The sequence below is a fragment of the Anastrepha obliqua genome, chromosome 3 (genome assembly GCF_027943255.1).
Source record: "Anastrepha obliqua isolate idAnaObli1 chromosome 3, idAnaObli1_1.0, whole genome shotgun sequence".
In the NCBI taxonomy this organism is placed as follows: domain Eukaryota; kingdom Metazoa; phylum Arthropoda; class Insecta; order Diptera; family Tephritidae; genus Anastrepha; species Anastrepha obliqua.
This window is the reverse complement of record NC_072894.1, coordinates 7,517,024-7,532,130: the sequence shown is the minus strand read 5'-3', so window position 1 is coordinate 7,532,130 and position 15,107 is coordinate 7,517,024. Positions and strand designations below refer to the sequence as shown.

Sequence of the window (15,107 nt, the reverse complement as noted above, 5' to 3'; positions counted from 1 at the left end):
TTGATTTCAGATGATTTAACACCGAGTTATGAGGGGCACCGCAAAACTACTTTTTTTGAGATGCGTCGGAAGAATTTCTGCCATTGCCGTATTTTTAAATATTTTTGGATGAAAATTTCACAAAATATACTTCAAATGCTATAGTTTTATGTACAATAGTAAAAGATTTGACGCATAAATTTTAACTGTGTCATCAAAAAAAAATCATAAAAATATGCCTTTTTTTCCATGAATTAACGTTACCCCCCCACTTGGACTGTCGTATGGAACAACTTGGTCAATTTTACGGAAGGATCTTCATTTAAAAGCATTCAAAATACAGCTCGTACAAGAACTAAAGCCAAATGACCTTCCTGCACGTCACCGTTTTGCTGATTGGGCTCTTGAAAAGATTGAAGAAGATCCGCTGTTTTCGAGCAAAATTTTGTTCAGCGATGAGGCGCATTTCTGGCTCAATGGTTACGTCAATAAGCAAGATTGCCGTATTTGGGATAAAGAGCAACCAGAACAGGTTCAAGAGCTACCTTTACACCCAGAGAAAACAACGGTCTGGTGTGGTTTATGGGCTGGTGGAATCATCGGCCCATATTTTTTCAAAAATGATGATGGCCGCAACGTAACTGTGAATGGTGCTCGCTACCGTACCATGATATCGGACTTTTTGCTACCTGAAATTGAATCTAATGATCTCTACGACATTTGGTTTCAACAAGACGGATCCACTTGCCATACAGCTCGTGAAACAATGACTTTATTGAGAAGTCATTTCGGAGAGCAGCTGATTTCACATTTAGGACCTGTGAGTTGGCCACCAAGATATTGTGATATCACACCTTTGGACTTTTTTCTTTGGGGATTCGTGAAGTCCAAGGTCTATGCTGATAAACCAGCTACGATTGAAGCTCTGGAAGCCAACATTACGCGTGTTATTCACGACATACCAGTCGAAATGCTCGAACGAGTGATTGAAAATTGGACCTTCAGAATGGACCACCTTAAGCGTAGTTGCGGCCAACATTCGAATGAAGTCATATTCAAAAAGTAAATGTCAAAGAATGTCCTTTCAAATGATAAATAAAGGTTTTGAACATAATTTACATTTTTGTTTTTTTTTAACTATTGAAAAAAGCACCTCATGATTGATCACCCGTTAGTAAAACGTCACAGACCTATTTTTATATATGGTTCTGGTAAAAAAAATGGTATATAGTTGTTGTTTTAGCTTAGTTGTTAGGAAGTAGCATTCACTTCATCGAGCACTCACTAAACCTGAATCTTCTTACACCTGACCACTGCAACCTGTTGAGTGCTGAATTGACCACAATAAAGGAAGCTTCTATGGAGCAACCAACTCTGTCAGCCAAATTGCTCATAAATCCCTACTACCTCAACCTTAGCTGTCGAATATATGCAATTTCTGAACAATCTGGCTTCCCATTGTACCACAACCGTAGTATACTATTAGTCCATGGTAACAAGGGCATGCATGGGCAATGCGCCGACGATGAACTTTCAAAGAAAGCGACAATATTCTTGGTGATAATCTCCATCCAAAGCAGACAAAAAGACAAATTTATTTTAAATACGATGAAAAAATGTCAAAACATAACGCTTCTGATAAGAGCATATCCATTCAAAGACTTTGTTGCACATAAAGGCCACGTCAGCCGGTCAGCCTAGTCCTGTACCCGAGATTCAACTGTACTGATGAAATGCAACTAAAACTGCTTGATAAGATAGTTTGCAGATAGGCATTATTTATTTATTTATCAACAGCATTCATCGTAAGTCTCATCCTAAAGTCCCGAACTCGAATGCCGTCAACCAACCGATTCCAACCATCGCAGACGAAAGGCTTTACCTGCCTCGTGAAAGCCGCGAAACTTTGACTTAAGGAACAGCTTTAATATTCCACAAATATTTACAAGGAATACTGCTGGAGTGACAGTCCTTTTGGGGATATACTACATGGTCCAATAAGCTCATAAGGTGAGGCATAAATGGCGGCGTCAATATCAAAAGCATATGGTATTTAGTGAGAACCGCCCTTTAGGAGCTACTTGTCAAATTTTCATGACATTTTGCCGATTAGTTTGTGAGTTACAGTCGTTTAAGTGAAGCTACTTTTGGTTTTGTGAAAAAAATGGATTCATCGTACGGGCACTGAGGACGCAGCGCGTTCAGGACGTCCAAATGAAGCAGTTTTTCTAGAAAACATCAAAAAAATCCATCGTATCATACTGAATGATCGTAAAGTGAAAGAGCGCGAGTTAGCAGAGGCCGTAAGCATATCGAAAGGGTCAGTAGGAACGATTTTGCATGGGGTGTGAAAAAGCTAGTCGGAAGATGGGTGCCGCGTTTTCTCACAATCAACCAAAAACAACAACGAATAATGGATTCTGAGCATTGTTTGGAGCTGTTTCGCCGCAATCCAAGCGAGTTTTTGCGTCGATTCATAACAATGGACGAAACATGGATCCACTACTACACGCCACAGTCGAATAAACAGTCGGCAGAGTGGTTGGAAGCCGGCCAAAGCCGACCAAAACGCACAAAGACGCAACAATCGAACAATCGAAAGGTCTTGGCCAGCATTTTTTGGGATGCTTGCGGTGTAATCTTCATCGACTATCTTAAAAAGGGTAAAACGGTCACCGGCGAGTATTATGCCAGCTTGTTGGACCGTTTGAACGACGAAACCAAGAAAAAGCGGCCCCATTTAGCAAAGAAAAAAGTGTTGTTTCACCAAGACAATGCACCGACTCACAAATTAACGATTGTCGAAGCAAAATTGCACGAATTGCTTCCCCATCCACCGTATTCTCCAGATTTGGCCCCCAGCGACTATTGGCTGTTTCCAAACTTGAAGAGATGGCTTCAGGGCCAGAGATTTCGATCAAATGAAGAAGTTGAATGGGAAACATACCCGTATTTTGAAGGACTTTCTATCGATCATTTTTCGAAAGGCATCAAAATGTTAGAAGACCGTTGGGAAAAGTGTATCGCCCCAAAAGTGACCTATGTTGAAGAATGAAATGAATTTTGGTTGAAAAAATTGTTTTTACCCTCTCACCTTATGAACTTATTCGACCATGTAATAAATACGGGTCGCTCCGGTAAGCAGAATCGGTTGACTCGGGTTTCTCCTCGGTAGTTTTTTTTTGTGTTTTTATGCGGCAGGCGCCGTAGCCAGAAAGTGTGTGTGCGTGCGTATAATTTCTTGTGATTGGTAGTTTCTATTGCTTTCACCTACTCGTCCTCTTCGCAAACTAGTAATTTCCTTTTGTTCAGGCCATACCGTAACATCTTCTAAGTCTAGCCACCCTAGGGTTAATAGCGCCTACCGTTCCGACTGTTGCGAACGTTTTGCTAAACGACGGTTTCCAATCGCTGCAACGTTAAAGCCGTTAACCTATGCATTTCCGCACCGAACAGTTAAAAGGTTAATTGTGTTAAACGCTGTTCGACGAGATTACTTTCTTCGTTCCCACGACAGTCGGTTCTACGTTACCGGAACAACCCGGATTTATATCCGGCCAAGGACTGTCACTTCAGCAGCATTCCCCATATATGTATGGGGAATGTTTATGCTGCTACAACAGCAACAACAACAAGATTACTTTCATCACAAAATTCCAATTCAAACTTACTTACAAATCAGAGGTAAAAGCAAAAGGGTTGAGTTTCAGCCATCGAAAGCAATCAAAAGCTTTCTATTTCCATTCCAAATCAAAAATTATCGGGGCGCCCGATATTTTTTTTTCATTTTGCATAGTACATGATCCTTCGAGTTGGATATGATTGCAGAAGGGAGGCATGCGTCGATGAGGGTGTTTACCAAATGGAGCCGCCCATTAGCCTCGATTTTTACAAATTTTCCAAAAAACAAAAATTAAAACTCCTCCATTGTGACGTCATTTCCGGTGACGCATCGAAGAAAAGGTGCGTCCGCGTCGTGAGTATAGCTCCTGACAGGCTCATCAAAAATAAAAAAACAAAGTGTTTTAGTTAAGGGGGGGGGGGGGGGGGGTAGGGTTTAGCGCTAAAAAAAAACACTTTTTTTTTGAATTTTTTACAGAAATATGGCTTAAGATACTTTAATAAAATCAGTTGCATGTTATTGTACATCTTTTCAATAAGTTTTTAAAAAATATTAATAATAAAATATTGACAAATAAGCCAATGACAGAGTTTTTTTTGGAGATATGTTTTTCGAGAGGTGCTCTGCGGTGCCAATCGGCATTCGTCGTAGAATCATCTGAAACTAAAAAAGTCGAATTTTTCAGTTAAAGTATGACGTAATGCGAGCATTTTTGGCGAAAAATTTCGCCATATTTGTAAGTGAAAAACAACCTTAAAAAAAAAAAAAATAAAAAAAAAACAGTGTAGGGGGGAGGTATTTTTGATTTAGAAAACGTGTGCCAAATTTGAAAAGAATCGGTTGAATAGTTTCGGAGTTGTGATTGGAACCGACTTTTAAGAAGTCGTTTCGGGAAAAACGCGTTTGAAAAAATGACTCTGAAAAACTATCGATGCTCCTCATTCGAGGTAGAGTGCCTACAAAGGCTATAACTTTGAGAGTTCTGCTCCGATCCACTTAAAATTTTGACACAACATTCTTGAAATGATTTACTATAAGATGAGTGAAGAAAAAAAATTTCGATTTTGTGCCCTAACCCCCCCCCCCCTTAAGACCATAAACTCGTGGTTGAACGAAGGAAAGAAAAAAAGTAAAAATTGGAATTTTGGCAGAAATTTTTCCAAAAAAATGAAAGTTTCGGTCAAATTTGCTTGCAACTTTTGTTTTTTTAAATAGATGTAATTGAAAAAAAACAAAATCCTTCGTTCAAGCACGAGTAAATTGTATTTCGAGCATCTGTGTAAAATTTCATCGAGATCGGTTGAGTAGTTTTCGAGAACATTTGACAACCGTCTTTGAAAACACGTTTCCGAGAAAAACGCGTTTAAAGTTTTGAGTAACAATAAAAGTGGCTTGGAGCGCACACATTCCAAAGGCAGTATCTCCAAATTTATTATTCGGATCGACTTGAAAATTTAGGATAATATTCCTGAAATGTTGTAGAAATTAATAAGCCAAAAAAAAAAAAACGATTTTTTGAACCAACGAAACCCTTAAAGCTCCCGCTCGGAAAGCGAGCGGCCGTGTTAGTTGGCGCGGCCTAGTCGCCCGTCTTTTGTTCATTTATTCATCTGCTCTGACGACACAGCGAATACGGAAGGCGCAACCATGTATTCTATCATCCTTGACTCGCACCATGCATGAGAAGTGATTTTAGACAAGCGAAAAAAATTACAGCTTGATCTGGCAACTCGCGGTTTAATATGAACAGCTGTTTTATGTTTATTTACGAACATTAACAGACTATCGGCATTTTCACGTGTGGAAATGGTACGCATTAAAAACCGGTAAATTAATCAAATAATTTTTTATACAAGATTTTATTTCTTACTAAATCGCATTTTTAGGTATATCGTAGTGCGTATAGTACCACAAGTACCTGCAAAGGTGCTGAACTTTCACGATGGCGTACTTACCAAATGTGTCCTCCGCAACGTGAAGAAGTACTACGGCGACTATGGACTGGGCACAGTTGAGCACGGCTTCCGCGTAAAATATTGCAATGAGCGGACCAAGGTGGCGATAATTAGATGCCTGCATCGATCGCATCGCATTGTGACAAGCACATTGCCGTTGATAACAATGGTAAGAAACATCAGTGCAGTGCAGTTGTGACTGAAGAGAATGCATTTAATAAATTTACTAGATAGGAGACGTTCGAGCCAAATTCCACACGCTATACACGGGCGCTACTATAATACAGTGCAACAAATTCATAATCAATCATCAACAACGCTTTTTGGACGAAATGGTAGGCCAAATTGCATCGGCGAAAGAACGCAAGGACTTCATTAAGCGAGTTATGGAATTCGATTTAGAACAGTAAGCTTTTTAATACTAGGTAGTAAATGCGAATTCATGAGCGTGCTTGGTTTTTAAAACATGTTTTGTATTTGAACATCTTATGTACATATATTTGCAACTACAAGGTATAGGATAACATATCAAAATATAAGTAATAGTAACTGGTGTTTACACATTTACACTTAATTTCTAGAAAACACCTACATAAATAAGGCAATATATTATTTCTAATAAACACATGGCATGTAGTGCTAATGCGCCAATTAAGGGAGGGGTCTAGGGTTTGACTTTAAAAAAATCGATTTTTTGGAAATAGCTTTTTCTTATAGTAAATCATCTCAAAAATATTGTCCCAAGCTCCCAGCTCAATCGGAGCAAAACTTTTGGAGTTATAGACGTTTTTGTCCCCACTCCTCTGCGACAGCTGCGAGCGTTTGGAGCGGAGCGTTACGTTTTTCTCGAAACCACTTTTTCAAAGTCCGTGACTATTAGAACTTCAACAATATTTAACCGATCCTTTTCAAATTTGGTATACAACTTCTATATATAAAATACCTCCCCCCCCACTGAGAGATTTTTCACTTTTTTGTTTTACATTAAGGGCGGTTTCCACTTATACAGCGAAAAAATCAGTGAAAATCGCACTTTTTGCTTCAAAAACGCGCTGGCAACGTATTATAAAAATGAAAAAAAAAAAAAAATCGGAGCCAGTGGGGGGGAGGTTTTGGTGATAATTTAACCAAATAATTCTGTTTATTTTATTTCAGGTGATTCTACAACTAGATACGATAGTCACTGCAAATCACCTTTTGGAAAAGGCGTTTTCGGCAAAGTTACCTCACCGGCTTATTTCCCGATATTTTCTTACAAAAATTTAGTACAATATTGTTGAAATGATGCTTTATAATGTACAAAAAGTTTAAATACATTTTCACTATTCATATCTCTAAAGCAAAGTCTTAAAAATTCATTAAAAAAAATGCTCAAATCCTAGACCCCTCCCTTAATGTATATATAATTGTTAGGTGTTTGGACGAGCTCCTCCTCCGATTTTCGTGCTGTGCGTCTTAAGGGGCTTTATACAGTTAGAATTTTCAAACAATCGATATTTTTTAATGTACATATATTTAAGAATACACACAAAAAATTTAATGTGGTTTCGGTGAATATTTTCGAAGTTACACGCAAATTTGAAAAAACGTTTGCTTTCCTATGTAAAGTGCTTTTCAAACTTTAAACGCGCTTTTCTCAAAATGGTGTTTTCAAAGTCGGTGACCAACATTACTCGAAAACGGTGAAACCGATTAGTCACAAATCAATAACACGAGCTTCTTAAATATATTTTTTACTAATTAATCGAAGATTTTTCCTCACCGATAAATACTTTTTAAGGCCAAATTTTGGTCAAAAGTCGATTTTTTCTGAGAAACCGCCATTTTGTCAAAAAAAAAAAACAATTATTTTGCTTATTCCTACGATTAATTACTAGATTTAACATTACTTTAACGAAATCTGTTTGGTTTTTTAATTTCAGAGGATCCAGTTCAGAGATATAGTGGTCAGCGCAAATTGTCTTTTTTTTTTAGTTTGAGTTCCCGAAGATCTGCTGTAGCTGCTTTCCAAACAAATATTTTTACTAATACTATGTTTTAACGGAGCGGCAGGCTAATCACCTACCCTGTCAGAAATCAAAACACATTAACGAGACCAACGCAAGACTGAGTCTTGTCGAGGCCCTATGCTCTCGAGTGGAGTGAACAAGGAAAAAGAAAAAGTTTTAAAATACAGTTAAAAGATAACATAATATGTGTACAAATTTTTAGATCAATAAATTTAAAAGTTTTCTCAGAAAAAATTCGCTTCTTTTCGGCCTTGCTAACTGCATATAACCTCCTTAATGTTCTTCCACAAATAGAGGTACCTACAGTTTTGTATCAAGCCGACTCCGAACGACAGATAATTTTTGTCGACGAGCCTTTTCATGCCAGATATACATTCGGAGGTTTGCATTGCTGGCCGCGGAGCAAACGCTATTAGAAAAACGTTTTCTATCATTTCATATTTCGTTACCACAGCGACATTCGAACCTGAATGGTAGTCACGCACAAAGTTGTCCGAATAAAGAGGCCGCCTTGATATAAATTTGGGTGGATTATTAAATTACTAAAAAGGTACATTGCAATTAATGGGTCAAACATAAGTCTCAAGAAAATAACATCACATGGAACTTGCATAAATTCATTATAGTAGAACTACATCCTAGCGAACTATTGCTTTCAACTCTAATGACTTACTGCATATATTTACACTAATTTTGGTATACACAACGTTATAGGTACATATACAAAATGTATATGGGAAATTAATTCTACACATCTAAAACTAAACTTCCACCAAAAACTTGCGACTTGTTGATCTTTCCCATCCACGGAAGATGTTAAGTGCATGCTTGAATTTGTGTTGCAGGTCTCGTACGGTCATTTTGTGTTTTTTGCTGTAAACATTTAAATATATGCCCAATACAACAACTAAGCCTGACCACAAGTATCTGAAAATAGAAAATTTATATCAAATACACCCAGTTCTTATTTGAACTACATTTAATTGGTAACTTACTGCCACGTGAAAGGTTTGCTAAAGAAAACAAACGATAAAGCAATAGTTACTGCTTTACGTGCTGTTGTGACTGTAGCAGCCACCGGGGCACCACAGCTACGCACCAAAGCCAATACAAACTGTATGCCCAGGTAACCAGATAAGCTGAATAAGAAGCCATAACCGAATGTTTCCAAAACGTGCTAAAATTTAAAGAGGCCATATGAAATTTCAGAGCTTGTATACGCACGCACGTAACTGAACCAGTACATACCTCTAGGCAGAAGGCAAACCCGCTGAAAAAGTTTCCTGTCAACATCAGTATCACAAACAAATAAATGAAACCCAATCCATAAGAGTACAGCACCACTTCACTGCTGGGTGCATGGCATTCGCGCATCGCTTTTTCTTGCACATTTCCAATAGCTGCATCACACAACAAAGCCGCTGATATCATCCCTACACCAGTCAGATTGAAATTCGGCGACACTTGCGAGTCAGCGAGCGTGAACCAAGCTAATCCAATGCACATCGCAATTGCAGCTGCGAAATCCAGGAATCCATAACGTTTTCCCTGTATCAAAATGCTGCCCACCAACACCGGAATTAATTTGCAACATTTAAAGATCACTTGAGTCGGATAGTTTAGGTAGCCCAAACTAGAGTTGGACAGTCCCATAGTGCCGAGTGTTAAGGCGGCAAGTAGAAAATAAGTGCGCATTGGTATGCGACGATGTGCAGCTTCAACATTGCCACCAGGTAAAAGCTGTCTCCTGCGCCTCGCCTCCAAATCTCGCTCAATCACACCGAAGCATATGTAATAGCCGAACTGTATGAGTGTGAGAAACCAGCCGTACGGCTTGAAACCATCCACAGTGAAAATGAGCTCCTGGAGATACCCGTAAATGAGGTATAGCACGAAGACACCCGCGCAGCTTAAAAGAAACTGTGTGGTACCATTGTAATGGGTCAGATCGAAGCAAAGAATTCGCAGTTCAGGTGGATTTTCAGCATCCGACGATGGTTTGTTTGCAGTTATGCTCATTTTTACCGGTTCACTTGACAAGTGTATACCTGTGTACCGTTTTATATGTTTGCCTAACGCAATACACACTCACTTCCAGTAATTCATCGTAAGAAATAATAATTTTGTTTGTTATCTAAAAACACTTGGCACTAAAATCTTATTTACTCTACCAAAAATAGTATCGTACCAACCGCCACATTTACATTCTGAGTATCTTCGAATTTCGAAATAAAGTTCTACGAAGGTCGGTATACAGCTATGAGATTTGTCTTGTAGTTCTACAGCATATTACGATGTTTGCAACTAAAATGTGTGGAGTTAAGGGGAGAGTGTGCTCTAGAAATTAAAAAATTAGATTTTTTGTTTTTCCGATATTTCAAAAGGTACAAATAGTATCTTAAGAATATACTGTGCAATTTTCGTGCGGAAATTCCCAATATTATAGGTTTTACAGCCCATTAACAAAAAAAAAGCGATCCGCACGCTCTGTACCTCAAACTTTAAACTCGTTTATATCGAAACGACTTTTTTGGGTCTGGTGTTGTCAAAAACAAAAAAAAAAAAACTTATCAACCTAATCGTTTGAAATTTTAATATGTTGTTCACAACATCAATGGCTATCGCCTTTACTAGAATCATATTATTATTTCAATTATTTCGTATTTTTTTTATTAAAAACTGAAAAACCCGATTTTTAGAGTGTTAAACTCAAAACCGCGCAATTTTGTCATTTTTTTTATTCTAGTAGCGGGACATAGCTACAGTCATACTGATTAATAATTTGGTATTTTTGGTCTTTGTGTTTCAGATAAATAAAAAAGCCGAAATGGACAACACTGTCCAGGTCCGATTTTTCGGGAGGATCAACTTCAGCGCCATTTGTGAAATTATTAAAATTTAAATTTTTGTCTTTTTTGTATGTAAAAGAAGTTAAATAAAAAGCTCAAAAATTTTAAATATTGTTTTTGATTTCTTTTATTAAAAACAAAAATTCTTGAAAATATCCTAAATTTTCAAGCTCTCGCCGGGACCTCTAAAGCCTTTGAGTAAGTCAATTTGAAAACTCCCATTGAATTTGTATAAGAAAAAATCATTTTTCAATAAATTTGTTGTAGAAAGTTCAAGCATCGATATTATTTAATCTCCTAGCAGTAGTTGTAGTATCATAAGTATTCCCCATGCATATGCGGGTAATGCTGCTGAAGTGAAAGTCATTCACCGGATATAATTCCGGGTCGTTCCAGTTACATAGAACCGACTCTCAGGGAAACGTATTTAATCTCCTCTTTCGGTTGCCTTTCACAAGTAAAAACAAGTATTTTAATATCTTTATTTCGAAAATTCTAAAATATTACTCCAAAAACATTCCAATGAGCCATTAAAAAAGAATAAAGAAATATGAATCCAAAAACTGTAAAATTCTCTAAAAATGACAGTGCAAGTAATCCAGTGTGCAGAACTTATACTTAATTAATTATTAATCATAAATGGATAATGAAATTCTGCAATCCTACTGATTTCAATTGATCGGAAATTATGTTCGAATCTGATTCTTCAGCGTATTTAGTATTCTATTTAGCGGAAATTTTTGTTTGAATAATTCTGAGAAGTTATTGGTTGCGGTAATTCGAATATAAAATAAAGATATGTATTTTTTTTTGTAGATCTAATCTATTTATTATTATTATTTATTTATTTTTATTATTTATTTATTTTTATTACTTATTTATTTTTATTATTTATTTATTATTATTTTTAAATTAAGATAAGCATTTTTATTTTTTTTATTTTATGCAATTTTTTCGTTTCAAACAAAAAATCTTCTCTTTTGCAACTCAAAGCACAACATTTTTGGAATTATTAGAAAAATATATACCAATATTGCTATGTTTATTAAATATATTAAAATAAGTTGAAATTAATTGCTAGTTTTAATTGCTACATTTTTATAGTTTAAAATCGGCTAATTTGCAGCTAAGATCAACTACTTATTTCTTTAAAAATTATTTTTAAATTGCCTTAAGAAAGGTTTAAATATAAACTCTTTGGGACAAATTGTCCACAATTTTATGGAAAAGTAAATAATACATGCACCAATAAAACAACTGATTGATGACATTTATATTTGATTCCAATTTCTCAATTTCTATAAAATTGTTGAACACCTACCAGTTTCTGAGCCGGAGACCCAAATCGCTGCTAAATCATTTCCAATTGAATTTCAGAAGATCCCTGATTGTTTTTAGATTTATGTGAACTTTGGTAAAGTATAACCACGATGCTGCCACTCATCCAAGCCTTTTCATAAACTTGCAGCGTGAATTTAATATATTGAATATTGAATATAAACTTTTTATTCTTTAAGGAAAAGATTTATTCGAAAAAATGTGTCGTTACCTTGCTCATTGCCGTTACCTTGAATGAACTGCAAGCGAAAGCGCGGAACGAACGACAAAGCAAACAAAGCAAACGAACGGCAACGTTCGACATCTTGCTCTCTCCTACTTAAGTGAGCGCATATGTGTATGTATATGCGCATATGTACATATATAAATTCACGTATTTGTATTTGCATATGCCTTCTTATTGATTATTATTAATTTGATTTACTTGAAGAATTTAAAATAAAACCAAGTTTGTTAATAATACCTGTTGTTTTAATGCTATTATTTTTTGACGTGATAACGTCTTATAATTCTATGTAGCCGGCTGCACGCACCAAAAAATGTGTCGTTATCTTGCTCATGCGTCGTTACCTTGCTTGAACAGCATGTTATGTTATGTTATGTTATGTTATGTTATGTTATGTTATGTTATGTTATGTTATGTTATATTATGTTATGTTAAAGTATATTATGTTATGTTAATGTTAACTCATTCTCTATATCCATACAAAATATCTATCAAACAAATAAAATTAAAATTTTCTTTTGAAAAATGGAACCATTCAATCAGTATTTTCTTATGACGTTATCACGTTAAACTATCGTCAGTAAACCGACTTTACAGACAACCTCTTTTTTATTTATAACTAGCGCTAACGCCTGTTTTTGGGTGTTTAGCCGTGCTCCTCCTCCTATTTGTGATGGGCGTCTTGATGTTGTTCCACAAATGAAGAGACCTACAGTTTTGTGTCGCCTCCGAACGGCAGATATTTTTGTTTTATGAGGAGCTTTTTCAAGGCGGAAATTCACTCGGATTCGAACCTATGTTCTTACCAAATTCTGAATGGTAGTCACGCACCAACTCATTCGACTACGACGGCCGTCGAAAATACGTATTAGTGTCTAAAAAAGAAAATACCCGTTTACATAACTCAGGTGCGCTGCCAATTGTAAGAACAATTCTCATTTAAGCAACCGTCGTTAGTGTCGTTTCATACGAATTGCTTGCTCTGACACCGATTGGTTTAGGTTTAAATTTTGAGTGAAGCGTAGATTGAAACAATATTTCAATAATACTTACCCAAATCTCCAAATTTAAATAAGATCTCCGGATTTCGCGCTCTTTTGTGTTCATTTTTTTCTTTCTTTCGCGAATTACAAAGAAACATCCCCAAATTGGCCAATTATGACAAATCACTTGCCAAAGTTACTGTCTTCGAAAAATCAGAGACATTGCCGAAGATAATGAGGAATTGTGAATATTTTAGAGAAAAGTATGAATATTTTGCTATTGTTTTTGGAAAACTGTCCCGTGCAAGCGCCGAGTAAAAGAGTTTAATCGAACAGTTATATTAATTATGTTTTTGCATTTGGGAGAATGAAACGATATTATTTCTATCTGTGGTTGTAAAAACTCATGCTAAAACAGAATGCAAAATCAAATAAATATGTTCGTTCACTGACTTTTAGCTAAATCGCTATTAAAAAGTTGATAGTGTAAACGTTATTAAAAACTGAAGTAGATTTCTCTTGGCGCTAGGGAGTAATTGCACAGTTAGTGATCAGCGCCTTGGTGAATTACTATTGCATATCTTTTATTCTTGAGTAGAAGAGGAATGAATACCCTAAACTAAATATGTTCCCTATTGACACCTAATTAAATACATCTGGCAGCGCTAGTGGCTCGAGAAATGAAGGAAAGAGAGGAAGAAAAGTTTGACAACTATGTCAAATTGGACAATTTCATGTCTTTTCAGTTGATTCTTTGGTTAAGTGATAAATGTTGTTTAATATTTTGCACGGTTAGCGTTAAATAATATTTTAATTTGAGTGCGTTTTGCAAAGCAAAGATATTTATAATATGTGCGAAAGTTCGTTAAAATTAGGTATGCATGAATGCTCGGAAATGCAATAACGCGTATAGAAGGTCATCATATCGTTTGTATTAATTTTAATTGGGTAGGAGCAAACAGTGATCAGTGGTTTCGTACCTAACATTTGTGACGCAAATAATTAATGCTTTACAGAAGTGCTTCAGTTAGCAAAATACAAATTGAATTGAGGTGTATTTATTTGTTTTTTTTCTCTGGTCCGAATTTTAGTTCAAGCGAAATATGGCAGTGAAACCGGTTTAGTGTCGTTCGGTGCAGTGAAGATACCTTTTTTTTATCGACAAAGAAATCTGCGCTGATGCTGTAATATATAAAAATAATACGAAATTTAAATAAAAGTGTGGTAGAGTGAAAGATTGGAAAGTAACTAAAAACTGCACAAAAAAAAAAAAAAAATCAGCGCAATACAGAGTGATAAAATAAGACCAGTTTAGTTGCGAAACAAATCAGCGGCTGTAAAAATAGCATTCGAACACTACAATTAGTGTAGTGTTAGTAGCGAGATTTGCGTTGTTTCAATTGTATATGCACATACGTACGCACATATCTACATATATACAGTGGTAAGTATTTCTTTTGTTTTTGTTTGCGTATGAGAAAGTTTGTGGCTTTGCGGTCAAGACTGATGGAATACGAGTACATCTCTATTCTCTACATCGCGTTTTGCGGTGTGCCAAAGGTTGCCTACTTAAAAATCTGCTGCGCTGTCATCACATTTCTTACCTCATTTCACTACCGAATTCTTTAATTTGCGCTTTCAACAATCGATTTGATTGTTCCTTGTTTGTTTTTAAAAGGGGCTGAAAGGGGGTTTAACATTTTGGTGTTTACTGTTTAGCTAATCGTCGTCCCATTCAATTATCACAACGCTTTCCCTCTTCCCTTCCCTCACGAAGTATTTTCTCCATTTTAATCATTTGCTTCATTCTATTTTGATTTCTTAGGCCAATCTTTTTCTTTGTTTTCTTTTTCCAATTTCGCTTTGTAGCTACATATATGTGTAAGTGTGTTTATCTCGTACAAGTGGTTGTAAAGACGTGTGTGTATATGCAAGTGTACATAAGTAACTACATATATACGAGTATGTAGATGTAAGCTGTCGGGGTGTAGAAATGCTTAATGGAAGAATACAAATTGTAGAAACTTGCATATGCGAATAGAAATGATATGAGGTAGTTGTTGTAATTGTACTTGGTACAAATGCTGGTAGAGATTGAATAACCCACAGCGACCTCGAAGTAGGGCAAAGATTAACTTAACCCATT

General features: G+C 36.2%; 3 protein-coding genes across 7 annotated transcripts in view; 2 read left to right on the top strand and 1 right to left on the bottom strand.

Annotated features, from left to right (window-relative positions):
- Window positions 1–5,366: 5,366 nt before the first annotated feature.
- Window positions 5,367–6,211, top strand: LOC129241660 (ribonuclease P/MRP protein subunit POP5). The gene is made up of 3 exons (XM_054878112.1): window positions 5,367–5,427; window positions 5,488–5,725; window positions 5,787–6,211. Exons 1-3 carry the CDS (start codon window positions 5,408–5,410, stop codon window positions 5,964–5,966), a joined length of 438 nt encoding a protein of 145 aa, XP_054734087.1. The 5' UTR covers window positions 5,367–5,407; the 3' UTR covers window positions 5,967–6,211.
- LOC129241658 (adenosine 3'-phospho 5'-phosphosulfate transporter 2) lies at window positions 6,205–9,771 on the bottom strand. Its single transcript, XM_054878110.1, has 3 exons — window positions 8,814–9,771; window positions 8,561–8,742; window positions 6,205–8,492 (listed from the first exon to the last, which is right to left on the bottom strand). Exons 1-3 carry the CDS (start codon window positions 9,582–9,584, stop codon window positions 8,327–8,329), a joined length of 1,119 nt encoding a protein of 372 aa, XP_054734085.1. The 5' UTR covers window positions 9,585–9,771; the 3' UTR covers window positions 6,205–8,326.
- Window positions 9,772–13,694: 3,923 nt separating this feature from the next.
- The window catches only part of LOC129241657 (protein draper), a 98,053-nt gene continuing 96,640 nt past the window's right edge, over window positions 13,695–15,107 (top strand). For 3 of the 5 annotated variants that reach the window (XM_054878108.1, XM_054878107.1, XM_054878105.1), the window contains exons 1-2: window positions 13,695–13,877; window positions 14,053–14,405. The gene's annotated coding sequence lies outside the window, so the exon portion shown is untranslated. The remainder of the gene's footprint in view (window positions 13,878–14,052; window positions 14,406–15,107) is intronic. The other 2 variants (XM_054878106.1, XM_054878109.1) reach the window with 2 other exon arrangements.